The sequence below is a fragment of the Nelumbo lutea genome, chromosome 1 (assembly GCF_056320005.1).
Source record: "Nelumbo lutea isolate HS-2025 chromosome 1, American lotus-T2T, whole genome shotgun sequence".
NCBI lineage: Eukaryota > Viridiplantae > Streptophyta > Magnoliopsida > Proteales > Nelumbonaceae > Nelumbo > Nelumbo lutea.
In genome coordinates, this window is record NC_142684.1 from 136,315,139 (window position 1) to 136,342,308 (window position 27,170).

The 27,170-nt window shown below is 38.6% G+C and overlaps 1 protein-coding gene across 1 annotated transcript; it reads right to left on the reverse strand.

Annotated features, from left to right (window-relative positions):
- Positions 1 to 1,675: 1,675 nt before the first annotated feature.
- Positions 1,676 to 26,297, reverse strand: GRXS17 (thioredoxin family protein). The gene is made up of 3 exons (XM_088944138.1): positions 25,525 to 26,297; positions 25,201 to 25,275; positions 1,676 to 3,166 (listed from the first exon to the last, which is right to left on the reverse strand). The coding sequence occupies exons 1-3, from the start codon at positions 25,693 to 25,695 to the stop codon at positions 1,925 to 1,927; spliced, it is 1,488 nt and encodes a 495-aa protein (XP_088800264.1). The 5' UTR covers positions 25,696 to 26,297; the 3' UTR covers positions 1,676 to 1,924.
- Positions 26,298 to 27,170: the final 873 nt, after the last annotated feature.

A 27,170-nucleotide genomic window follows, 5' to 3' on the forward strand; every position in this document is an offset into this window, starting at 1 on the left:
ATCAGCATGCCAATTCTGGTACATCAGTAGCAACAGTTGCAGGAATTTGGTTAGAAAACTATGAAATGGGAAACGTAACGCATATTCTTCCCATATGTAAGACCAGTCCATTGGTAAAAGAGATTTTTATCCTGCTCACGTTGCAGGGAACGGGGATGGCAAAGAGACGGGTTCAGGGAGAGTTGTAAATTCAAGACCTTACTTACGTCCCTAAACCTCACAACCTGTACCTTCCCCAATACCCATATCTGGCTGGATTTTAAAATCCAAACCTCCCACATTTGAGAGTGGGGCAAGGTGCCAAGGTCGGATTGGCAAGTTTGGTCCAAAACCCACATCTAATTTTCTATTATATATAAGCAAAAACCAATATAAACAAACACCAAAAATTCCAATTATTAGATTTAAACATGTAAAAAGCGCATAAACTATCAATTGTCCTTCACATAAAACTTAAAATGTTACTAAATTGAACACCTAATACATAAGTTAATATACCTCTTAACAATATGCCAGTCAAGAAGGGATGAATTTAGTCAATATCATACCCTACCTGTACACAAGGTTCAAAATATAGATACAGTCCAATACACAGGGGTGTATTGGACTGTATCGTGTGTTGCCCCCCTTTTTTTAGCTTTTTTTTTTCAACCTGATTCAGAGGGGTCGGTTTAAGGCATGTCTACCCCCTGAACCAGATTAGACCCCGAAACACATATTGGGAAGCTCCCGATACAATACGTATTGACTGATATGGTCCAATGCATATCAAAATTTCAAACCTTGCCTGTACACATACAGCTGTAAAATCCCAAAACCTGCCCCAGCCCTAAAATATATTTTTCAAGCAAAAAAACCACATGTTATAATTCAGGAAGGGCAGGGGCAAGTACCCACGAGTAGATAGAAATTGTCATCCCTAGAAATAAGCACAACTGCCTAAAATCATCTCAGTCAAGGTTCAGAGTATCAATACACCTAACATGCAGGAGCATGCATATCAAATGTTTTCTATGAATCAAAAACAAGGGGGAACAACCTTGGTTGAGTTGACCAATCATCTAGATCAAGGTTCAAAGCATCAATACACCTAACATGCAGGAGCATGCATATCAAGTGTTTTCTATGAATCAAAAACAAGGGGGAACAACCTTGGTTGAGATGACCAATCATCCCAATCAAGGTTCAAAGTATCAATACACCTAACATGCAGGAGCATGCATATCAAATGTTCTCTATGAATCAAAAACAAAGGGGAACAACCTTGGTTGAGATGACCCGCCGAATGATAAGATACACCCCATATAAACCTTAATGGAGAATGAAGTTGAGACTGATATCAGTCTCTCGAAGAACAAGAGGGAACGATCATGACATGCTCGAAATTTTGCACTGAAACTTGTCCAAGATCTGAGCTAAAATAAGATCATGCTATTTGAGTATTGTCTACTTCCCAGATCGTATGCAACCAGAAAGAGGAATGGCCATCATTGCAGAGATAAGAATAGATTTGACGATATAATTTTCAAGAAGCAAAATTTGACCCGTCCTGATTTGAACCATCTGATAAATGACTTTCTTTGAATAGTAGAAAAATATTTTACTGGATATCCTGCTTGTCAGGGCCATTTAGATGCAGGGTCCCCAGTCCATCCATTCAGCAAGTGCACCACAATAATAACAAGAGGTTAGCATAGAGAACCAATATGAGTATGAATTTTGATAGTTCAATTTTTCATGGATGCCCATATCTAGTCCTGGCTTAAGTACTGAATATCAATCAAGCATGAAGTACACGATTCCTATTTCAAACACGTATAGCAACACCAAACACAGTTAGAAATGGACTTCATCAAATAATCACGGTGAAGGTTGTGTCCGCATTATTTCAGAACACTTTCAATTTGGATGGTTGATCTTGGTACTACTCAGATAGGGTGGACTTCAGCTCACCACTGTTGCGCAATTCCAATACAATGTCACAACCTCCTATCAGCTCACCTTTGTAGTAAAGCTGAGGGAAGGTTGGCCAGTTCGAGAAGGTCTTTAATCCCTGCCTGACTTCCTCATCAGATAGAATGTCAAAGGACCCAAACCTCACCCCCTCTTCCCTTAAAGCATTCACAACCTTGGAGCTGAAACCACATCGAGGAGCATCTGGGGTACCCTTCATGAAGAGCATAACTGTTGAAGATGAGATTAGCTTCTGTAGCCGGTCCTCAAGAGTCTGTTTTTCAGAGATGCCTTTCTCAGTTAACACCCTCTTCAATTCCCCACTTTTCTGCATCTCCAACACAATGTCAGATCCTCCTATCAGTTCACCTCTAATATATAGTTGGGGATAACTGGACCAGTTAGAATAAACCTTGAGCCCTTGCCGTACTTCATCATCAGTGAGGATGTCAAAAGTCTGGAAGTCCACCTTTTCCTGTTGAAGAATCTCAACTACCTTGCTGCTGAAACCACACTTTGGTTCTTCTGGTCCCCCCTTCATAAACAGCATGACTGGACCCGAGTTGATGAGACTCTCCAGTCTAGAGGTCAAGGTTGCACTCAAGCCAGTGGAGTCAGTTACACCACCTTTCCCAGCCAAGGAAGAGGTTGTTGAAGTCTTTTCTGGGTCAGTCTCTTTTGCCTCAGAACTAGAAGTTAGAACCCCATGATCTCTGAAAATGTCTTTGAGTTCTCCACTTTCATGCATTGCTATTGCAATATCACATCCACCAAGTAGTTCCCCCTTACAGTAAAGCTGTGGAAAGGTTGGCCAGTTGGAAAACTTCTTCAACCCCTCACGAACATCATTATCTGTTAGAATATCAAAACTTCCAAATTTGACCCCTTCCTCCTTCAAGATGTCAACCACCTTTCTGCTAAACCCACATTTTGGCTCTTCAGGGCTTCCTTTCATGAAAAGCATGACTGGATGAGACTCGATTAGTGGCTGCAAGCGATTTTTAAATGGATCACTGAGGCCTGATTCTAACTTGGAAGAGCCATTGTCCTTGGCAAATTCTTTAACTGATTCAATAACAGCAGGTCCTGCAGCCATCCCCAGGCTAGCAGGAGCAGCAGATTCTCCAGAGTTGACAGACCCTGCAACTTTAGCAACTTTGTTGGCCAAACTAGATGGATTTGCACCCTCTAATGTATCCACAGTCTTACCATCCTGACAAAGTAATAGAAAAGGCATGGAGGATCAAAATTTGGTCACTTTACTAGGACAAGAATCAAACGAAAGATCAACTCCTGAACATACAAATTGCTTTTACTCTTTTTTTATGCACCGGAAAAAAAAAAAAAAAAAAAAAAAAAACTACAGAGATGCCACACAGGCACACACACATGAAAAAAACACGCATGAGCTTTATGTTCATGCCCATCAATCAGAGGAAAAACTACTAGAGGAGAAAAGCCTTATGAAGAGAAAATATCTACTGGTGCAATGCAACAATCGTAAAAAACAAGCAGCGTCTGCATATGAAAATTAACATCATGAGGGTTACCGTGGCAATGCTTATTCAGCTGAAAAGAAAAGGCAGATAGTTAAGAGTCACTACCTGATATTTCTCTCCCTTAACATTTAAGTGTGCATTCAGCCGATGATAACAAGGGGGGCTGCTGATTGGTGCAACAGTGAAATCTTGGGCTCGAAAACTTGAAAACATGAATTCAAGTCTCAAATAGGCCACTTTGTACTAAAATACCAGTGTTAGGTCCATATCCAGTCTACCCTTCCCAACACCTGGGACAGCTGCACCGGGTAATGGGCTTTTTTATGTGCTCTTTGGGTATAACCACTTTGCTTTTTGCACCAGGATTTGTTTCATGAGGCCAGCATTGCATTGCTAGTTAGGAGTGTTGCCTCATTCCCTTATCCATCTTACTGATTAGAAAAAGAAGAGTGTTTATCCATCTTAATTGACTGCTCTCATCCATGCAACCAATATGCCTTTTTCCCCATCCAAATCCTAACAATTCTAAAACCCAACCATTATTCCAGCCCAAAATCATCATTTCTACTTTTTTCTCTCAAAAAATGAAAACCAAAAAAAGAAAAAAATAAAGGAAGCAGGAGGAAGAAAACCAACTTAGGAACACTACATTTTTTCATGCAATGGCTAATGGAAGGAAAAAGAGTCTTATCTCTAAGTTAGAGGTGGGAGGGGGGTGGTTATTACTCAGCAGGATGAGACTGCTAGGGCCTTTGTAGAGCACTTCAAATCAATCTATAGAAGATCTTTAGACCAGAATTTTCGGTTGGAAGGTCTAGAATCTAGATTAGCCTAAGTTGGCAGAGGATGATAAGGTGTGGTTAGAGAGAAGGTTCGAGGAGATAAAGGAAGCTATATTTGCAATGGACAGATCCAAAGCACCAGGGCCGGATGGTTTTACCATGGCCTTTTATCAGGATTGTTGGGAGATCTTGAAGCAGGATATCATGAAAGTGTTTGACAAATTTTTTGATAGGGGTGATAATCCGGGGCTGAATTCGACATTTATTGCTTTAGTCCCAAAGAAAGTTGATGCATGCCATCCAAGAGATTTTAGACCTATCAGCTTGGTGAATAGTGTGTATAAGATTGTGGCTAAGGTCTTGTCTCGAAGAATTAGAGAAGTTCTCCCAAGCATAATCTCACAGAATCAAGGGGCCTTTGTGGGGAAGAGGCAGATTATTGATCAAATCTTAATTGCAAATGAATGTGTGGAGAGCAAATAGGAGGAAAGGGATTGTTTGTAAGCTGGACTTGGAGAAAGCTTATGATATAGTAGATTGGTCCTTCCTAATGCAAGTGATGGAATGCTTTGGATTTGGAGTGAAATAGTGTAAATGGATCTTGGGGTATATTGAGGCTTGCCACTAATCAATATTGGTTAATGGGATAGTAGTGGATCACTTTCCAACTATTAGGGGAATTAGACAAGGCAACCGTCTCTCTCCTTTTCTTTTTACCTTGATTGTAGATGTGTTGGGGAGACTAATAGAAAGGATAGATGATAGGAACCTAGTGAAGGGTTGGAGGGTTGGAAGAGATGGAATACCTATCACCAAATTACAATTTGTTGATGATACAATCTTGTTCTATGACGGGGAGGAGGTGGGGTGGGTTAGGAATTTGAAGATGGTAGTGCAAATTTTTGAGAAAATGTCAAATCTGAAGGTCAATTTTGATAAGAGTTGTGTAGTGGAGATCAACATGGAGGAGAGTGCTATGATAGAAAGTGCTGAAATTTTGGGGTGTGAGGTGTCACAATGGCCATTTAAGTATTTGGGGATGCCCCTAGGGGATACCCCAGGGAATAACAGCTTTTGGAGCCCAGTAGTTGATAGATTCACAAAGAGGTTGGCTTCCTGGAAGAAGAATAACTTATCCTTGGGCGGCAGAATTACTTTGATAAAGTCCACTGGCTAGTCTACCAGTGTACTATCTATCAACTTCGAGAAACTGATGAGAGACTTCTTGTGGGAGTCAAGGGAGGACAAGAAAGACCATACCGTGAAGTGGGAGATAGTCTCTAGAAATAGTGAGGAAAGAGGCCTAGGTTTAGAAAACATTCGGAAGAGAAATGAAGCTCTGATGGAAAAGTGGTTATGGAGATTAGCAGAGGACAGAGATAACCTGTGGGCTAAAGTGACTCTGAGTATACATGAGCTTGTTGAGGATGGGTGGGGCTTTGGACTGAGGACTACTAAAGCCTCTCCTTGGAGATCCATTCATGCCATTCTCCCTTCCATTTTACAGCATATTAGGTATGATCTTTGTTCTGGTAACCAAGTGAAGTTCTAGGAAAACCTTTGGGTGGGAGAAATGCCTTTAAAAGACAAATTTCCTTCTTTATTCTCCGTCACTCGGCTAAAAGGGGAACTTGTGTCTTCATTCCTGGTCCCTTCTGAGTCCAACTTTGGTTTTGATTGGAACTTGGGTTTAGAAGAGGTCTTAGGAACCAGAACTTGAGAGTGCTTTGGAGTTAGTTCAAATTTTGAATAATGTGGTTTTGGACCCCTCTAAAAGGGATAGTAGAATTTGGACCTTAACCCCTTCTATAGTCTTTTCATGTGCCTCTTTCTTTAATTCTTTGGTACACTCAGCTAACAGTAGCTTCCAGAATTTTCTTGTGAAGGAAGTTTGGGGTAAACCGATCCCTCTGAGGATTAGAGCTTCTTGTTGGGAGGCCTTCTTGGAAAGATGTAATACCTGTGATTTTCTCCAAAGGAAAGGCCTAATAGGTGCTTGTCTCCACACTGGTGCATCCTATTGCAAGGCTAATGGTGAAAGCCCTTAGCATTTATTAGTTCCCTACTCTTTCGGTTCTGATATTTGGGCTTGGTTTATGGATCTTTTTGGTTACAGGTGGCTCCTTCCTCCAAAGTATACAAGGCTTGTTTGCTACTTCTTTCTTCAGGTGGTCGAAGAAAAGGGGTAAAATCATGTGGAGATGTGTGAGAGCTGCCATCTTCTGGACACTGTGGGAAGAAAGGAATTTAAGGACCTTCTCCGAGAAAGAAAGGAAGAAAGAAGAGCTGATTGAAATCATAACAGTTAGGGTGATGCAATGGCTGAAAACTTTAGAGTTGTTTGCTGATATCTCCATGGATACGCAGTACGCTGCTGAACAATTGGAAGGATGTGGCATCCTTTGTATCAGCTCAATCAGTGGTGTGCCCTTTGTGGTCACCTCCAGCCCCGGGGTTTATGAAATTAAACTTTGATGGGAATAGTGAAGGAAAACCAGGACCTTCAGGTGTTGGAAGAGCAATCAAAGATGAAAGTGGGAAGGTGGTCACTTTGTGCTCAGGTCCCATTGGGATGGGTGACTCTCTTAGAGTTGAACTGTAAGCTTTACTGGTAGGGCTAAGGAAGGTAAAGGAACTGAACATTCAAAAGGTGATTATTGAAAGAGAATTACGGTTAGCGTTAAATTGGTTAAGGAGGGGTAATGGGTTCTAGATTTATGCTAATGAGAGGAGGGAGGTTAATGGGCTACTGAGGGGAGTGGAATTTCAGGTTCATTGGGTGCAGAGAACTGCAAATGTCTTTGCTGATAATTTGGCAAAACAGGGGGTGAGTAGGGGTCAATTGTTTTGGGCAATACTGTAATTCCCTTTTAATCCTTTGGGGGAGAGTTAAGCAATTTTATCTTTCCCTAGTTCTCTGTATGTATTTGTGATTCTATTAATAAAATTGCTCTTTGTTATTAATCAAAAATAAATAAATAAATAAAAGCCCTTGCTTCTAATATGGGGACATAATTTAGTTGAATGGTCCCATGGCTCTATACCCATCAATTTTGGACCTTTCCAATAATGATCAGTGATATTAGCCATTAGAATTCCAAAGTTTTTTATTTAATAAAAAGCACAAAAAGGCCTGGCATGAGAGTGTTAGGCTAAAACTTGTCTTGTCAAATATGGTGAGGTAAGCCTTTTTTTGGCTGCCAGGTGATGACAAATGTTTTATCAGCTTTTGCCAGAAAGGAAGGCAATTAGAAATTCCACTTTTATGAGAGAGTAATAGGAGCAAAAAATTGTGCAGAAAAAAAAATGTTTCCTTTCTTCTGTGCACAAGTTATAATGAAGGAAACATGGATGAGATTCTAGGTCAGCTTAGCCCTCCAAACTTCATTTTGCAACAAAGACCCCCCTGACATTCTGTATTTCAGTACTTTGCCCCTACTCTGTTGTGCACAAGTTATAATGAAGGAAACATGGATGAGATTCTAGGTCAGCTTGGCCCTCCAAACTTCATTTTGCAACAAAGACCCCCCTGACATTCTGTATTTCAGTACTTTGCCCCTACTCTGTTAACAGTGCTGGCTGTGGAGGTAAAATTACTAAATTGCCTATTTGGGACTTGGGCTGGGAGAAAAAGCTGTCAAAAGACAGAAATGAGCATGCTAAAGCACACTATCAAAAGACAGAAATGAGCATGATAGTGTTTGTTCTCAGGCCATCGGATCCCGAATAGGCAATTTTCATCATTCTGATAGTGCTGAAGGTAATTTTACCTTCACAGCCAACCCTGTTAACGGAGTAGGGGGCGAAGTAATGAAATCCAGAAGTTCAAGGGGTCTTTGTTGCAAAACAAAGTTCAGGGGGCTAAGTGTTACCAGCCCTCAAGTACAGGGCAGCAGTCTATAATTTACCCTTTTCTTTCTGACATAACTTGAAAGGAGATGTCACCTTGCTTAGTTAGGGTCCTGCCTCTTTCGATATAAATGACCTGATTGTTTTGGTCTGTATATATAAATAGCCTGATTTGAAAACCAATCTTTGCCAAATAATTACTCTTTTTCTGCACTATTTCGCACTTGATCAACTATTTCAGCAGGTTCAATCTATTTTGCATCCACTATCATTGTTAAGGTGCTAATGCTAAGGTGTTAGTTTCTTCTATCACCTAGCATACAAGAGTCAAACGAGGCACTTACCAAAGTAATCTGAGGTTCTACTAAATGCTTTTACATGTGGTTAATTTTATTTTACATAATATTTATAAAATATATTCAGTAGTTCCTGATCTTAAATGAAGGGGAAATGTTCATAAAATATAAATATTAAAAAGATGTGGAGAAATATACATGCAAAAACTTACAAACTATAGCATATTAGGCATATTAGAAAGATTTGTGTGCATGTATAAGAAATCTATGATATATGACCAGCATATCCTTAAGAATCCCTGCCTACACTACATATTTAAGAGTTCAGTAACTTTCTGAAAAACTACAAACAGATAGAACTATAAAAATCAAAATAGAAACTGAAATCCCTTAGGAATTAACCAAAATATAAAGAATGGAAACCCCATTCCATTTCCCTTTCTTTAGGTTCTTCCTAGCCAAAGTTTCAGGCTCTTTAAAGTCCTTTTTTCTTTGTCTTTAAAATTTTCAATCACAAACCCATTTAAGAAAGCATAGCTTATATTCCTTGCACAATAAGGCCATTTATATAAATGAATTAAAACTTAAAGTTAACTGTTCTAAGCAAATAAAAAATAAATTAAACAAAACAAGTCATTGTTGAGCAAGACCAAAAGGGGCATAATAATAACTTCGAAAAAAACAAAACATTTTATTATAATTTTAATAAGTAATGAATACAAGTATATGACTATTAACATTCCACAGTGGGGGAATCTCCAAAACATACAAGTTGTTTAAAAATGGTTAGAGTAAGAACCACGGGCAACCACATACAGGTATAAGGCTATATAAGCTTTATAGATGTAGGTCTTTGGCCCAATACAGAAGAAAAGTTTAATAAAGTGGGACCATACTTAGTAGAATTAACATCACATGAGCCAAAAGCAAGAACATTAAATGGAGTTGCTTCACTTATAATGAAGAGAGCCTAAGCAAGACTCCAAGTGCCTCTGAAAATACAAAAGAGTTTGATCAGTTAAAACCTATAAACTATAAATTTTGCAGTAAACCCAATTACCATCTGACATCTGTTCTTTGTTTGTCTCATGATTCTCCCACATTCAACCACTAGCACACCCTCCAATCCATCAGTCACCATTCTTGTTCTAAAAAGCATAAAATTTGAAATTTTACAGTCGAATCCAAACCCTAGCCTGCCTGTCCTTTACAAGTTGATTCTAATGAGAGAGATTTAGCATTAAGTTGCAGTTTTTTTATGGTAATATAAAATAGATTTTCATTAAATCAAAAAGTAAGTGGAGCAATTTGTTGAAAAGTTTTAACCAAATCATCCACAAGAATACAAATAAGAATAAGTCAAAATGATCCATCAGATACATCAGACTTATACATCTCCCATAGTCAAACCAAAAGTAGCCCATAGGTTTTATCCAAGATATAATCTGCTTATATCCTTAAACTCAGCATAAGATAATGACCAACGACAAACCAGGGACCAGGAACATATCTCAGCTACCACTTTTCCTTCTCAGATGATACTTATATTCAAAAATGCAACTGTTTCCTTCTTTCCAAATGCCCTCAACAAGTTGCAAACTGTATAGTGCTCCAAAGAATTTTCACTTTTATCCCACCCAAGATCTTAGGCCACTTTGAAAAGCTTTCTAAGGGATTGACCAGGCTTGGCTTCTGGATGTCAATCATATTGTAAAAGCCCCAAATGAAAGCTATCCATGAGCAATAAATAAACAGATGTCTCATATTTTCCTTTTCTCTACACAAAAACACGTGTTGGAAAACTGAAAGCCTCTTGATTTCGAATGTTCCAAGATCAGAATGCTGTCATTCTATGAGTATTCTGATGCTGTTAGAGTAAATAAGGGCAGCCCAGTGCACAAGGTTCCTGCCAATGTGGGGTCTGGGGAGGGACAGATGTACGCAGCCTTACCCTGCACATATAGAGAGCCTGGCATCTATCTATTCTTTTTTCTTGTTTCATCTTCACTCTTCTCAGATTTCTTTGACATCTTTCAGCTGTATATCATTGTCCCGAATTCCAAAGAACCTAATTCTGTACAGCATAAAACCCATCCACGTGCTCCATCTCCCAATCCATAAACCATACACAACCCCACAATATTTGTTCCTCCACCAGTGTGGCAACAAAGTTTTATTCTGGGAAGACTTTTGGGTTGGGGATGTGCCTCTTATGTTCAATTTCCCAGACCTCTACTCTTTATCAAACTATAAAAACAAACCTGCTTCAAGGTTTGGTGTGCTTTCTGAATCAGGGATCTCTTGGGATTTTGGCTTTAGAAGGGTTGAGGGAAAATGAGTGAGTCTCTAGTGCTGTTGATTTCAACACTTGAAAGGGTCTACTTGGACCAATCTATAGCTGATTGTAGAGTGTGGTGGTTTATTTTCCTGTGCATCTTTCTTTGGTTTGCTCACTCATATTAACCCTATGGGGGTGAACTTCCCAGTGAGAGAAATTTAGACTAAACCAACCCCTCCAAAAGTACAAGATTTCTGTTGGGAAGTGTTCCTAGGGAAGGTAAACACTTGTGATGTGCTACAGAAAAGGAAGCCAAACAATTGCCTCTCTCCTCGTGTGTGTCCTTTGTTTGGGATGTGGTGAAACTCTAACCCACTTACTATTATTCTGCTCTTTTGCTTCTGGTATTTGGAATGTTGTTTGTTTTCTCTTTGGATGCAGATGGGCTCCCTCACAAGATATGGTAAGTCTATTCAGCCCCTCTTTCCTTTGTCAATGGAAGAAAAGGGGAAAATGTATATGGAAGGCAGTGAGAGCAGCTACAGTATGGACTATTTGGGAGGAAAGAAACTTAAGAATCTTCTCAGGAAAAAGCAAAATAATGGAGGAAGTTATTGAAGCCATAAAAATCAGAACTGCACATTGGGTGAAGACCATGGAGATATTTTGAAACTACTCCACGAATGAGATACTAAGGAATTGGGCTGAAATAGCACAAACAAATGTACCCAAAGTTCTTGTAAGCATGGAATGGAAGCCACCAGCACGGAACAAACTAAAGCTGAATTTTGACGGGAGTTCTCTTGGCAACCCTGAAAGGGCAGGCATAGGGGGTGTGTTTAGAAATTATCTGGGTGTGATGGTGGCACTCTACTCTGGACCAATAGGTTATGGTGATTCAATACAGGCTGAATCTCTAGCCCTACTTCAAGGTCTAAAGATGGCTGAGCAGATAGGAACAACAGACTTAGAAATTGAAGGAGACTCTCTATTGGTCATCTCTTGGGCCAAAAAGGTTATGGTGATTCAATACAGGCTGAATCTCTAGCCCTACTTCAAGGTCTAAAGATGGCTGAGCAGATAGGAACAACAGACTTAGAAATTGAAGGAGACTCTCTATTGGTCATCTCTTGGGCCAAAAGCATCACATCAGCACCTTGGAAGCTCAAGTTTATTTTCAGAGAAATTGACACACTTGCAAGGAAGTTCAACTCTCAATTTGGTTGGGTTAAAAGGGATACAAATGGGATGGTGGATACCCTAGCAAAACAAGGGGCAAATAGAACTTAATTGTATTGGGCAGAATTGTAACTGATTGCTGGAGATTGCAATTTCCTATGCAATCTTTAGCTATTGTATCTTAATCTCTCTGCTATTAATGAAAGTTTTTTATTGATCAAAAAAATATATATTTGTTCCTCCACCAGAGTTGAGAACCACAGCAATTCTTCATCCCATCCCAATGCACCCTCAACAGGTGCAACTTGGGCAGACTCAGGCTGAGCATTTGTTAAAATTTGGACCCAAGCTTGGTGCTGTATAAACTCTTCAAATCCAGCACCCAACTTGCGCCCATAGCACCATCCATCATTAAGTTTCCCAGCACAGAACCATATGCAGTAGAAGAGTGTTTGTCAAATCAGGAAGGGTTGGAAAGAGAAGAAAAGAGAGGAAAACAAAGGGAAAGAGTGTCAGGGGAAGGCTTTGGTTGCTATCGGTCACATGCAGGAGAATCATGACATGAACAAAGGACAGAGGGTAACTGGTAATTGGGTTTACCACAGAATTTATAGTTTCTAGGTTCCAACAAATACAGATGCAATACAGAAATATATTTTAGAGTGGTTGTCTACAAACATTTATCTTTTTTTAAAGAAAAAGAAAATTATATTACAGAAATAAAGGGTTACAAACTAAAAAGAAAAAAGAAAAAAACAAGTATTGAGATAACACCCAACAACTAGCAACTACAAACTGACTTATTCTTGAAGATTATTTGTCCATGGATATGTCCACGAGTAAAAGAACTGATGAAAACTAATCAACTCTATACAACTAGTACCAAGCCAACAAGCAGGGGGTAAAATAAATCGAGCTCTGCATTGCCTTGCAAAGTAAGTGAATAAAAGATAACATATTGTCCTCTCCATCTTTAAGGGAGAGGAAGTTCAGCACATACAACATATTAGCATCCCAATTGTCTCTAATGAATCTATCAATCCCAACCAAAATAACCTCAATATCTACCATGGATACCAACTTCAATTCACAGTTTTCAAGGCGCCAAGGTGAGGCTAGGCAATAGGGGGCTAGGCGATAGGATTTGTTTGAATGAAAAACCATAAATCCTAGGCATAGTGAGCCTTTTCAACCCAACCTTCCTGAGGCAACAGAAGAAAGGGGAAGATGTATGTGGAAGATAGTACGTGCAGCTATGGTCTGTTCTATTTGGGAAGAGAGAAATCAGAGGATCTTCAATGAAAAAATTAAATCCTTAGAGGAGGTTATTGAAGCCATTAAAATCAGATCAGTACATTGGGTTAAAACCTTGGAATTGTTCAAAGATATTCCTACGGATGACTTCTTAAATAAATTGGAGAGAAGTGGCACTCTCAGAACCACATAGAGAAACCATAAGAATGGAGTGGAAACCACCAGGGTTAAAATATAAACTGAAGCTAAACTTTGATGGTAGTTCATTTGGCAAACCCAGGAAGAGCATAAGTAGGGGGAGTTTTTCAAAACCATCAAGGAGTAGTGCTGGCCTTGTTCTCAGGACCAATCAGTTTTGGTGACACGATTCAAGCTGAATCAAAAGCACTATTGCAAGGACTGAAGCTTGCTGAACAGTTAGGGGCAAGAGAGTTGGAAATTGAAGGAGACTCCCTTCTGATCATAACATGGGCAAAGCAAATGAAGTCAGCAACTTGGAAACTCAGATTCACTTTTGGACAGATTGACCAACTTGCAAAGAAATTGAACTCTACTTTCGAATGGGTTAAAAGGAAAGCTAATGGGTTGGTGGATGTGTTAACCAAGCAGGGAGCTGATAGACCATCCTTATTTTGGGCATTGTTGTAACCTAACTTTTGTTTTGGGAATTGTTGCAACTTAATTTCAAATTTAAATCAATAAATGAATTTCTTTGCTGATCAAAAAAATCTTCATTAAAAATGCATAAATTTCATTTAAAACATAGAAAATCAACAATATTCATGAAAAAGTGGAAGAAAGAAAAGAAAGGATGAAAGAAGAAAATCAATATGTGTTGATTTGACAAAATTTAGAGTTCTTTCATGCCTTATAGTCCAGGTTTTGAAGTCTTTGAGGGTCCTAGAAGTAGTCTCGATCTTATATGATAGTAGGTTGTTCTTGTATCATTTGGTGTGGCAATGGCAGCCATGCCTTTGCTGGGTTATTTGGTTTTTCATTTGATTGATAGCAGTGTGTTTGTGTTTTATTGGATGGTCACAAGAAGTTTTGTGACCATGTGAGCTCGTGAAAACGAAATCACCTAGGCAAGCACTCACTAGGTGATTAGGTTTATTCTTTGACTTATAGCAGTTTGGGGTTTTTTAAGAGGCCACAAGAAAGTTTTATGATTATGTATGCTCCACATGTTAGGCTACCTTCATATTTCTCGATATTCCTTGTAAGGTAGTGGACCGGATCATAGAGGTAAACTCCATTTTATCGTATGATAGTGGGTAGTTCATATATCACTTGGGGTAGCAACAACTAGCATGCACTCATCATTCATTTGATTGATAGAATGTTTATGTTTTATTAAAGGGTTGCAAAAAAGTGTTGTGACCATCTTTACCGTTGCTCCAAGGTGATTAGGTTTAAATTTGATTATTAGGATGCTCGTGACTTGTTAACAATGTTATCAAAATCTTACAATTCACGATTTGAATCATTTTTTTTTTGAATCATGAATCATTTTTTTTGCAAGGGTTTCAATTCGAATCATTTTTTTTTGCAAAAAACTTATGACTTCTGTTTGAATCCTACAATTTGAATCATAAACCTTATGATTTGTACAATTCTTGTAAATCTAATCAATTCAACTAAGAATTAGTTCACCATTGTCATTTTTGTTTATATTTAGCTTCGTCAAGGGTGACTTGTTTTTCAAGACTTCATTAGAAATTGATTCTTTTACATTATTTAAGACAATATATAGGGTTTATTTTCCACTATATATATGATAAAGAGCCATTATGTGTGGATCATTTCTTTCAAGTCAAACTTGATTATTATCATCATAGGCTTCTATTGCACATGTGGTACAAATTTGTAACAAATGGAAATAATCTTATGCTTTACAATAGGACTCACAATTCAATTTGATTCAACTGTCTCTACGATTTACAAAACGGCTATGATTTTCAGGACATTGTTATTAGAAGGCCACAAAAAAGTATTGTGACTATGTATCCCAATGACTATAGGCAGAGAAAGAAACTGTGGGAAGAGTTGAGTGATATTAGGGGCCTTTGGAAAGGACCGTGGTGTCTGGGAGGGGATTTTAATGTAGTGAGATTCATAGAGGAAACCAACAATCCTAGACAGAAAGTGATAACAAATATGAGGAGCTTCAATCAGTTTGTGAATATATTTGAGCTTAAAGAACTTTCAATGCTTAACAATACCTTCACCTGATCCAACCTCCAATCAAGCCCAATTTGTTCTAAGCTAGACAGGTTCCTCTTTTCTACAGATTGGGAGGAACATTGGGGTAACTTAACATCTAGAGTGCTTCCAAGGCTTACCTCAGACCACTGGCCTATAATAATGTGTAAGGAGGAATTGAGAAGTGATGGTCTGATGAGAAGGAAAATTATCATACTTTTACCCCTTAATATTCAGTCTTTTATACTTCTTTAGTACCTAATGGACTCACTATTCTTGTGTTTTGATTTAGGGCACGAAAGAAGGCGTTAGGTGAAAATAAGGCTAATCGGGTAACTTTGCACAGCTTCGGTACTGCGTGGTAATTTGGGCATAACTCACCCATCCGAACTCCGATTGAGATGATTCAAGATGCATTGGAAAGATAAGGAAAAACTCTACAACTTTCATGTTTTGAGTTTTGATAGATTCGGACTGCATCGAGGTCAAAATCGGGCCCGAAGTCTAAGCAAACTCGTAGTAGAAGCCCAGTTCGTAGAGAAGCCTTGCAACGGCCCCAATCATTGAGAAAGCCCGATACGAATTTAGCATGCAAGAATAAGAATTCGGCTGAATCATCAAAGAGTTTTATTAGATTCAAATTCTTGTTGTATTTCTAAAAAGAAAAAGAAAGAGAGAGTTAGAGTCCATCTTAGTTAAGGATTTTTGTTTAGAGATAAGGATAAGATTAGATCTGAATTAATCATTATCCCATTAGGAAATAGGACTTTCTATTTTTTAGAAAGAACTCCAAAAAGGAGTTGGAAACGGCCCCTCCTCCTAAAGCTATATAAATGGGGGCGGACTAGCACCCAAGGCATCATAAAATCCTCCAAGAGAGCTCCAGCCTTGAGAGAGAGCAATCAGCAACCAAGGAGGAAGAAGCAGAGTTCGCCCCCTCTCATCTGGAAGCTGCGATTTCATCATGAAGTATCTGTAAGGTTTTATTTTCTGGTTGAAGGGTTAGGGAAGCTTTGGTTCTATAACATTGTGAGATCTAATTGATTTTATTTTAGTTCACTGTTTATGGGTATTCATATGTTTTCTGTGATTTCCTGTTAAGATTACTTTTATTGATTAAGCAAGAAGGGCCCCTTGCTCATTTACTGAGAATAATCTATGGCCGATTGAACCTCAAATTTCGTATATGACGTGGTAGGTTTAATCATGGTGGCAACTAACATAAATTGATTGCAAAAAAGTTTTCAATCTATGTTAGGAAAATATATGATCTGGTTTAAACGGTCCGAGCTTGTGAGATCGCTGACCAGAATCGGGTCTCTCCCCTCTTAATGCTATTAATAGATTAAATCCTAAGAGCTTGTTTAGAATTGTCTATTAATAAGAGAAGCAATCAAAGAGCTTGTTTTGGTTGTCGAATAATACAAGTAGAGGCTGGCTTTTAGAGCTTGTTAATGGCTATAACCAATTTATTCATATCCTATGAATTCATCCTTGCATCGAGGATCAATGATAAGAATCAAAGCTAAACTTGTCCCTTCAACCGGAAGCTATCTCCCATCGATTTGATCCTTGCTTTCTGTTATTTTCTTTTATTTCATCTTATTTTCCTTAATTCAACAACCCCCTACTTCGTATACTTGGAAATAAATCCACCCAATCACTGTGGAGACGACCTTGCTCATCACTATATACAAATTATTCACTTCGAGCAAGACTTATTATCTTTGGTTGGATTCGACACCCACCATGGTCCTGTCCCGTTTAGGTTTTAAAACATGTGGTTGATCCACCCGAGATTCATTGAGAAAATCAAGGAATGGTGGCAGCACTATAATCTGCCAGTACAATGGGAAGGAATGAGGTTCCATAAAAAGCTTCAGTTCTTAAAATCCCAAATAAAGGAGTGGAACATGTTGGAGTTTGGGAGAGTAGAGGAAAGGAAACAATGTTGGTAGAGTAGATAGAAGAGCTAGATATGAAGGAAGGAAGGGGTCTTTTGGAGAAGAAGGCAGAGAAAGGAAATGGAGCTTAAGGAAGCAATTGGAGGATCTTTTGATTAAGGAGGAAATAAGTTGGAGGCAGAAATCTAGGTGCAAGTGGTTGAAGGAAGGGGATAGAAACACCAGGTTCTTTCACTTAGTGGCAAATGGTAGAAGAAGGAAGAATTTCATTTCAAAGTTGGAAGTTGAAGGAACAATTATTTCCCACCCAGTAGAAATAGCAGAAGTCTTTGTTAGCCATTTCAAATCTATTTTCAGAAGACCTTTAAATGAAAGGATCTAGTTGGAGGGTTTGGATTGGCCGACTCCAAGTCCAGAAAACAAAGAGTGGTTAGAAAGGAGATTTGAATTGGAGAAGATAAAGGAAGCAATCTTTTCAATGGATAGAACAAAAGCTCCAGGTCCGGATGAGTTCACAATGGCTTTTTATCAAGATTATTGGGGTATTGTGGAGGAAGATATCGGGTCAGTGTTTGAAGAGTTCCACAGAAGGGGAATGATCAACCCGGGCTTGAATTCCACTTTCATTGCTCTAGTTCCTAAGAAGAAAGAGGCATCACAACCAAGGGACTTCAGACCTACTAGTTTGGTGAACAGTTTGTACAAAATAATCGCGAAAGTGCTGTCTCTAAGGTTAAAGAAGGTTCTTCCTGCCATAATTCCACCTAACCAAGGTGCTTTTGTGATGGGAAGACAAATCACCGATCAAACCTTTATTGCAAATGAGAGTCTGGAGAGATTTAGGAAATCCAAGAAGAAGGGAGTGGTGTGTAAATTGGAAATTGATTCAGAGAGCATATTCAAGGAATTTAATAAAGGATGGAGAGTAGGAAGGGAGGAGATACCTCTTACTCATCTGCGGTTAGCAGATGACACAATCCTTTTCTGTGAAGGTGGGGACATTGAGTGGATCAGGAACCTAAAATTGGCAACACAACTCTTTGAGTGGGTATCTAATCTCAAGGTGAATTTGGAAAGGAGTAGTTTGGCGGGTGTGAATTTGGAGGAGAGGGAGCTTAGAGAGTATGCAGATGTGTTAGGGTGTGCAACCTCGGAATGGCCGATGGCTTACTTAGGCCTCCCCCTGGGGGATAACCCTAAGAAGGTAAGCTTTTGGAACCCGAGGGTGGAGAGATTTGGGAAAAGGCTTGCTTCTTGGAGGAAAAATTATCTTTCCTTTGGGGGGGGGAATCACTTTGATTAGATCAACCCTAGCTAATCTTCCTGTGTACTTCCTATCAATGTTTAAGATCCCCACAAATGTCTCTAACACTTTGGAAAAGCTTATGAGGGATTTCTTGTGGGAGCCTGGAGAGGAGAAGCGGGACCGTAGGGTGAGTTGGGAGGTGGTAACTAGAGGTAAAAAGCTAGGAGATCTTGGGATTGGGAATGTTAGGAAGAGGAACATGGCATTGTTGGGGAAATGGTTATGGAGGTTTCCATTGGAAAGAGATAAGTTGTGGACAAAGATTGTGGCTAGCATACATGGGTTGGAAGACAATGGTTGGGAACCTAGAATCTTGGCAAGGACTACAGCCGCCTCTCCTTGGTCAGCCATACACAAACTGCTTCCAGTCTTCCCCCCTTGTATCAGGTATGGTCTTAACTCCGGTACTAAAATAAAATTTTGGAAACAACTTTGGGTCGGGGACTCACCTCTGATGGACCAATTTCCCTCTTTGAATGCTCTTCTTGATTTGAAAAATGAACCAATTTCTTCCTTCTTAAGCCCCTCAGACTCTCCTTTAGGATTTGGGTGGAACCTAGGTCTAAGAAGGGCAATTCGGAAAACTTGGACTACATTTTGTCTTTGTTAGCCATCCTTGAAAATGTTTTGTTGGACCCCAATAAGGACACCAGATTTTGAGTTCCCTCCTCTTCAAGTATTTTCTCTTGTGCCTCGTTTTTTGAGTCTTTAACTCAGCCTTCTAATCCCATTGGGTTGTCTTTCCCGGTTAAAGAAATTTGGAGTAGGCCCATTCCTCCTCAGGTTGGTAGTTTTTGCTGGGAAACTTTCCTGGAAAGAATTAACACAAATGACCTACTTCAAAAGAAGAGACCCAACTCTTGTTTACTTCCTAATAGATGTGCTCTTGTAAAGCTAATGGGGAAACTGGTTACCACCTTATGGTTACTTGTTCGGTTGCTAAATCAGTTTGGGAGCGGGTCTTTTCCCTTTTTGAGTGTGTCTGGATACCCCCTGGAAGTGTCCAAAGCTTGTTCTCTCCCTCTTTTTTCAGATGGCCGAAGAAGAGAGGGAAGACTATGTGGAGAAGCATTAGGGCTGCAGTGTGTTGGTCTCTATGGGAAGAAAGAAACTCACGAATATTTTCAGATAAAGAAAGAACCATTGGAAACTTATCAAATCTAATTCTGTTAAGGGTGGCACATTGGTTGAAAACTATGGAAATGTTCTCAGACTATTTTGTGGCTGATATGGTGAGAAATTGGAAGGAGATAGCTTCCTCTGCTCTTTGTAAGAGGACCTGTAGTCCTCCGTGGTCCCCTCCTCCTTCTAGGTTCATAAAACTGAATTTTGATGGCAGTTTTTTAAGGAACCCAAGGCTTTCTAGGATTGGGGGAGTATTCAGGAATGAGGTGTGGGTTATTATTGCTTTGTTCTCAGGCCCAATTGGGGAAGGAGACTCTCTTAGGGCTGAGATCCTCACAGCCCTGGAAGGTATCCAAAGAGCAAGGGAGTTGAACATCAGATGTTTGGTCCTTGAAGGTGACTCAGAGGTGGTGATTAGGTGGCTAAAGGGGGAAGACAGTGGCTTATGGAGTTATAACAATGAAAAGAATAAATTTAAATGGCTGAGTAGGGATATTGTGGTTCACTACAACTGGGTGAAAAGGACTGCTAATTCTTTTGCTAATGGGTTAGCAAAGCAAGGGGTGAATAGGGATTCGACTTTTTGGGCTATTTTTTTATTTTTTCCTTGTTTTCTTTGGTGGGGAGTCAACTCTTTTTACCTCCCCTTTGTACCTAAGCTTCACATAGTTTCATATCTTTAATAAAGTTTCTTGTTATTGATCAAAAAAAAAATGTAAACTCATCAAAACCAAATCACCCAGGCATGCACTCACTAAGTGACTTTGGTTTTTCTTTTGATTGATAGCATGCTAGTGTTTTATTGAAAGTTCATAAGAAAATATTGTGACCATGTGAACAAATCACAATGCATTTAGGCTACTATTGCATTTCTTGATTGTCATAGTAAGGTCATAGACCTTAGAGGTAGTCTTTATTTTTTCATATGTTAGTGGGTTATTTTTGTATCATTTGGGGTAGGAAAAAGGCATGCACTCATTGATTTAATTTTTCATTTGATTGTTAGCATTTTTGTGTTTTATAGTAGGGTTCTAAGAAAGTGTTGTGGCCATGTGCACTCATAGAAACTAAATAACCTAGGAACACACTCATTCAATGATTTGGTTTTTCATTTATAAATAACATCTTTGTGTTTCATTAGAGGGTTACATGAAAATGTTCAGGTCTTGTGGACTCATTGTTTAACATCTTGGGCTAATTTGGTATTTCTAAATTGCCAATAGTAACTTAGAAATATAGTGAACCCTAAAGGCAATCTCTATCTTTCCATATGTTAGCAGGTTGTTAGTGTGTCATTTAGGGTAGCAACAGGAGGATAGACTCACTAGATAATTTGGTTTTTTGTTTGATTAATAGCATGTCTATGTTTTATTAAATGATCCCAAGTGTTGTGACCATGTCAACACATCAAAACCAAATCAACTAGGCAAGCATTCACTGGGTGATTTGCTATTTTATTTGGTTGATAGCATGTCATGTTTTATAACTTTTATTAGAGGGTCAAAAGAAAGTGTTGTGACACTACGAACTCATCGATCCACATGTTAAGCTATCTTCTTATTTTTTTATTGTGAAAGTAAGGGAGTGGACCATAGAGGCATACTTTCAAGGCATCAAGGTGAGGCTATGCGACAAGAGGACGCCTTATCACCTAGTCACCTAGGCAATGGCCTTTTTTGATAAAAACATGAATCCTAAGTCAGTTCCTTAGGTTACATGGCAAGCAACAACCATCTTTCACTATTAATTGTTCATAAAAAGAGTGGGAGAAAATAAATTTCAGAAAATAGAGGGTTTGAGACTTTATTTTTGTCATAGGAAAGGAAAAAATAAATGAAAGGATGGAAGAGGAGGAAGAAGAAGAAAATATGTGTTGATTGGACAAAATTTTGAGTTTTTCCATGCTTATCAGTTCATGTTTTTAAGTAAGGGTTCAAGACAGTAATACATGTTAATTGAAACCTAACAAATGAGAAAAATAATAAAAAAACTAATATTTTAACTTAAACTGAATAATTTAGTTTAATAATGTATATTTACTATAATAATCTCAAAAACTACGAATATAAAAAGTATCCAAGAGCACCATATAAAAAATATCTTGGAGATTAAGCAGGGCAGCCCTCCATGAGTGCCTTATTGCTTAGGTGTTGCCTTGACAACTATATGCTTCAATTTATGCATCATTACTAGAACTAGTACCAAAGGTGTCCCTTGCAATGAAGATTTTATAAACAATTTCTCCAAAACTACTGATGATACAATCAACAATAGGCCCCCTATACAGGGATGACTCTGTAGACCTCCCAAGTCTACTAGAATGAACAAATGTGCAAACATTTTTTATGACTAGGGAAGAAAGAAAAACATGCATTGCTTTATGTAGCTGGCAAATTGGATAACACCAAAGCAAGTTCAGTTCCTTAGAGATTGACAAATTTTCTTAACAAGAAATGATGGTTTCACCATCAACATTCCACTTTTTTTTTTTTGAATAAGGTAAGGTAATTTATTCAACACAGAAAATGAGAAATAATACAACAAAACCCAGGCCAATAAGACTGCCTAGGTACAAGTCAGATCACAAACTCATCCAGGACTGAGAACAAAACAAATGAGTCAGATTCTGATGTTTGAACTCCTCAGTAACCGACACCTAAGAGATTAACTTGCGCACAGCTCTCTGCACTAATTCATCCAGACTTTTCATTTTACTACAGAAAGTTCTGTTGTTTCTCTCAGCCCAAATGGACCACAACACAGCTGCAGGAATGGTTTTCCATACTAGATTCCCCTTCTTGTTAAGGCCTTGTACTCTCCAACAGCACAACAGCTCCCTCACTGATCTTGGCATAACCCAACTAATATCCAGAGCTTTCAGGAAGTGCCCCCATACCATGGAGGAAATTAGGCAGTGAATGCACAAATGCACTGTAATTTCTGAAAGAGATCCACACAAACCACAAGAAGGATCCAGAATCTGAATGCCGCACCTCTCCAGATTAGCTTTAGTCAAACATTTATCAAGAGCCATTGTCCAAACCAGATTAGCTTCCACAAAATCAGATACAATGGAAGAAGAGATCGTAACTAAGGGCCTACCAATAAAATTAACAGATGAACTTTCACAAACTAGAGCACAAACCAGTAATAATATATTAGAAAGAGCTACAAAGTAAAAACTAAAAGTTCAAAGAGGTAGAAAATTCGTAACTTGCAATAAACTGACAGAAATTATGCATCTCACGTTTTCACCCAGCATTTTTTTTATAAGTAACCAAATTTCATTAATGTCAATAATAAAAATGCAAAAGTACTGCTTCCCACAAGGAGGCGCAAGGTGCTGCCTGCAAATCAAATTTACAATTGAACCAAAATAACTGGTTTTTATGCACCCCTTGCTTTGCTAACAAATCTACCAACCCATTTGCTGATCTCCCTTCCCATCTAATTCTCATTGTATTATTTGTGGTTAGTGACTTGAATCTTCTCAAAGCCCCCGGTAGGACCATGCAGCTGACTCCAGTTCTTACAACCACCTAATAACCAATTTTGAGTGCCCTTCAATTAACAAATGTTCAAATCATAACTCTTTGGCTATCTCTACTCCTTGTATAACCACTTGGACTTCTGCATTAACAGAGTCCCACACCCCAATAGGACCAGGAAACAAAGCCACAGTCTGACCTTCCACATTTTTTAAGACTCTCCCAATGCCTGAAGGCTCTGGATTGCCTAGGCTACTTTTTTTATCAATAACAAATAAGTTTCATTAAGAAAAATAGAGATTAAGTACAAAGGAAAGGGGGATATAAACTCTCTTAACTTCCCAACCAAAAGAAGCAAAAACAAAGTTACATATGAGCCCAAAGCAAAGCATCCCTATTTACCCCTTGCTTAGCAAACCCATCAACAAAAGAGCTAGCACTTCTTTTAACCCAATTCAGCTTAATTCTAATATCCTTTGCCATCTACTTGAATTTCCTCTTTTCATTGCTATAGTTCCAAAATCCAATTATCTCTTCCTTCAGCCAGCCCACCACCAACTTGAAGTCTCCTTGTATAACTAGTTTAGTAATGCCCAAATCCTTGGCTCTTTGTACACCTTCCAAGGCTGCCATGATCTCAGCGAAGAGAATCACCTACTCCTATTGGACCAGAAAAAAAGAGCAATTGCGTCTCCTTCCTCATTCCTTAGTACTCCCCCAATGCCCGAAGGCCATGGATTCCCAGCACAACTCCCATCAAAATTCAACTGGATAAATCCAATAGGAGGTGGAGCCCAAGCTGTTAAGAAGGCACTACCACGAGGGCTGACCTCGCAACCTCCTTCCAACTCCTTGGCAAATCATCAGTTGAAAAGTCATTAAACAATTCCAATGACCTTAGACAGTGCACCACTCTGATGTGAATCACCTCCAATACAGATTGTAACCCTCTTTCCATATCTAAAAATATTCTTAAGTTCCTTTCTTCCCATAAAGTCCAGAAAACCACAGCCCTTACACTTCTCCACATAATTCTCCCTCTTTTTAATGGCCATCTGAACAAATTTGGGGCAAACAAACTTTGCACATTCAGTGGGGGAGTCCACCTACACCCAAACAAAGGAAAGAACCATTCCCAAATACATTTAGCAAAACGGCAAGAGATTAATAAGTAATAATCATTCTCACCTTCATATTTGCATAGAACACACCAACGAGGAGATAAACAAATTTTACGCCTCTTTCTCTATATTAATTCACAAATGTTGATTCTTTCCAGGAATGCTTCCCAACAAAAATATTGACCAGAAAAACTGATAAAAAAAATGCAAGGTGATCAATAGGTTGAGTTAAGGCATTGAAAAAGAAAGCACAAGTGAACAACCCCAAGGCTGAGAGAGTCCAAACCCTGCTATCACATTTCGTAGGATCCAAGTAAACCCCATCAAGGATACCCAAAAGTGACACTATACTATTTTCACCCACTAATCAAACCATTAGGAAATAGAACTGCCTAAAGTTCCTATGCTCCCTATTTCAGAATAATGTTTTGGTGGGTAAAACAACTATATAACATCAAAATTTTAGACAATGTAATCAAATAGAGCTAGAACGCAAACAGTAACCCCTCTCTGGTACTCGGCTCACTATCTAACTGAAATCAGAGAGATCTTGACAGGATTGATGGAGCAAACTCTTTGGACACCTTAGAAAAGTTATAATTAAGGTTAATGTCCTTGCAAAACATGAGATAAACAGGACTTTTTCTTATGGACAATGATATACCTTAATGGAGTAACTTTTGTGGAGGGAAAGGTGCCTATTTATAGAACATGTGCATTCTTCACATCCAACAGAACTTCCCGTTAACATAAAGTACAATTCTACACCTACCTCTTATATATAATCAACATATGTATATTATGCAACAGGGAAATTATAAAAAATATGAATCCATTAAAAGCTACAAGCACGCAGCCATACTAACTCCTGTGGCGATCATTATGCTTTGATCAAACTAATAGATACCGACTATCTGAATTTATTGATTTTTTGGGAGTTATTTCTTGAAATCAACCATCTTACTTTGAAGAAGACAATGTAAGGTACTGCAGAAACTGAAAATGCTTCAGACATCTCAGGTTGCTCCTCAGCTTCAACCTGCAAGGTATTAAAAAATAAATAAAATAAAATAAGAAAAGTAAGTAGCACAACGATTTTAAGCGACCATTAGTACACAACCCCAACCACACCCCCAGGAATGGAAAAACAAAATGACAGAATAAACAAAAAAAGAAAAGATCCAGCACAATTTGCAAAATGCAGTTATCATAATCCTGATGGGTTTTCTCAAAAGAGTTATCCGATAATCAAAGGAGAGTAACAGAAGGGGGGACGAAGAAAACAAACCCTGAAGAAATGGGCATGCGGGAAATCGGTGGAGAGATGGGAGAAGAGTTGATCCATCTGCTTGGAAGCTTCACACCAGGATGCCCAGAAGTGAAGAATAACCGGTGAGCCCTCATGAAGCACAGTATCGAGCTCTTGCTTTGACTGAAGATCCTTTACAGACCCACCCATCTTCCCCCGCTTCAGAGAACAGCAAGACCGGTGGAACGAGTGAAAGCGGCGTTAAAGTGGTAAACGAGAGCACGAGAGAGAAAGAGAATTAAATCGAAAGCAGACTTCTCCGCGCTTGCTTTAATTTTTCTCAATATTTTCTGTGATAGCCAAATGTCCTATCTGCCAGTGGAAAAGGAAAGACCGCCGACCCTCTTCTTTTAGTTCTTATCGGAATCACTCCGAACGACTAGAGAAGGTGGCAAGTGGCAACTAGCATAATATCTTAGATTATGCCCCGCTTAATAATCAATAACAACCGTCGGATCAGCTGGTAATTAGGGACCTTGGAGAGGGAACTGATTCGTGATCGTGCCGATTAGGTTCCAAAGGATTCGAGTCGGATCAATTCCAAAACTCGGTGTAAATCCATGGCCTAACAACATGGTCACTGGTCAATCGACCGAAATTTTTCATTGGTCACCTTTGGTGCTTTGTTGGTGTCGACCGTGGTCCGTGTCATGTGTTTGTTGAATCTATTGAACCCCAATATGGTTGTAAAGTATCATAACATATTGATACGGAGGGGAGATATTCTCGATGGGCTTGGTTTGAAATTACTTGGTTTGAACCTCGTCACGCCAATATGGTTGTAAAGTATCATAACATATTGAGATGGAGGGGAGATATTCTCGATGGGCCTCTTTTTTTTTTTTTATTCTTGATGGGTTTCACTGCAAGCAAAAACTTTACTCCCATTAACAATATTCATAATGTGCAACTAAATGTTATATGTGTAGAATTTTTGCTTGCAGGAAATAATAAAATTTAGGTGGTTTTGAAAAGGATTAAATAGTAATTATTATTTTATCATATCCATTTGCAAATGATCATATATTAAAATTAAAATAACAAAGAATATGGTTCAAATTACACACTTAATACGTGTCAATATTTTGAACTTGCATCATGATTCATAAGTTGTTTTGCATTGTGATCTGAATACATTATTAACAAGACATTTAACAGTTCCCAACATTTTCTGTAAATGACTGAATAAGATTTTAAATAAAAATACTTCAATCATTTATTAGTTATTTCATTGCATATTGTAATTATCCAATTCACCATGGTGTGGATTGATCCAGACAAATGATGTGAAATAAATACTATATATTGTGTGTTTCAAAACCATGCACAAATGATTTCAAAACATGCTACACCCTTTAAAGAGTGCCCAATGGGTATGGCGTGTTTCCAAACCAAGCAATTTACAAAAATCCACAGTGCCAAACACCCCCTAAAGAGAAACTTGACCATAAACTAGTGTGATGTCTAAAGTCATTAGATGCCATATAACTGAAGTGGGAAATGCCCCAAATTTTAAGACATTGAAATGGTATGGTTGAAACACATTTTTTGAGTTGTTTATTTTAAGACATTGAAATAGACAAAACATTCATTTGCTAATAGACAACATAAAATTTAAGACATTG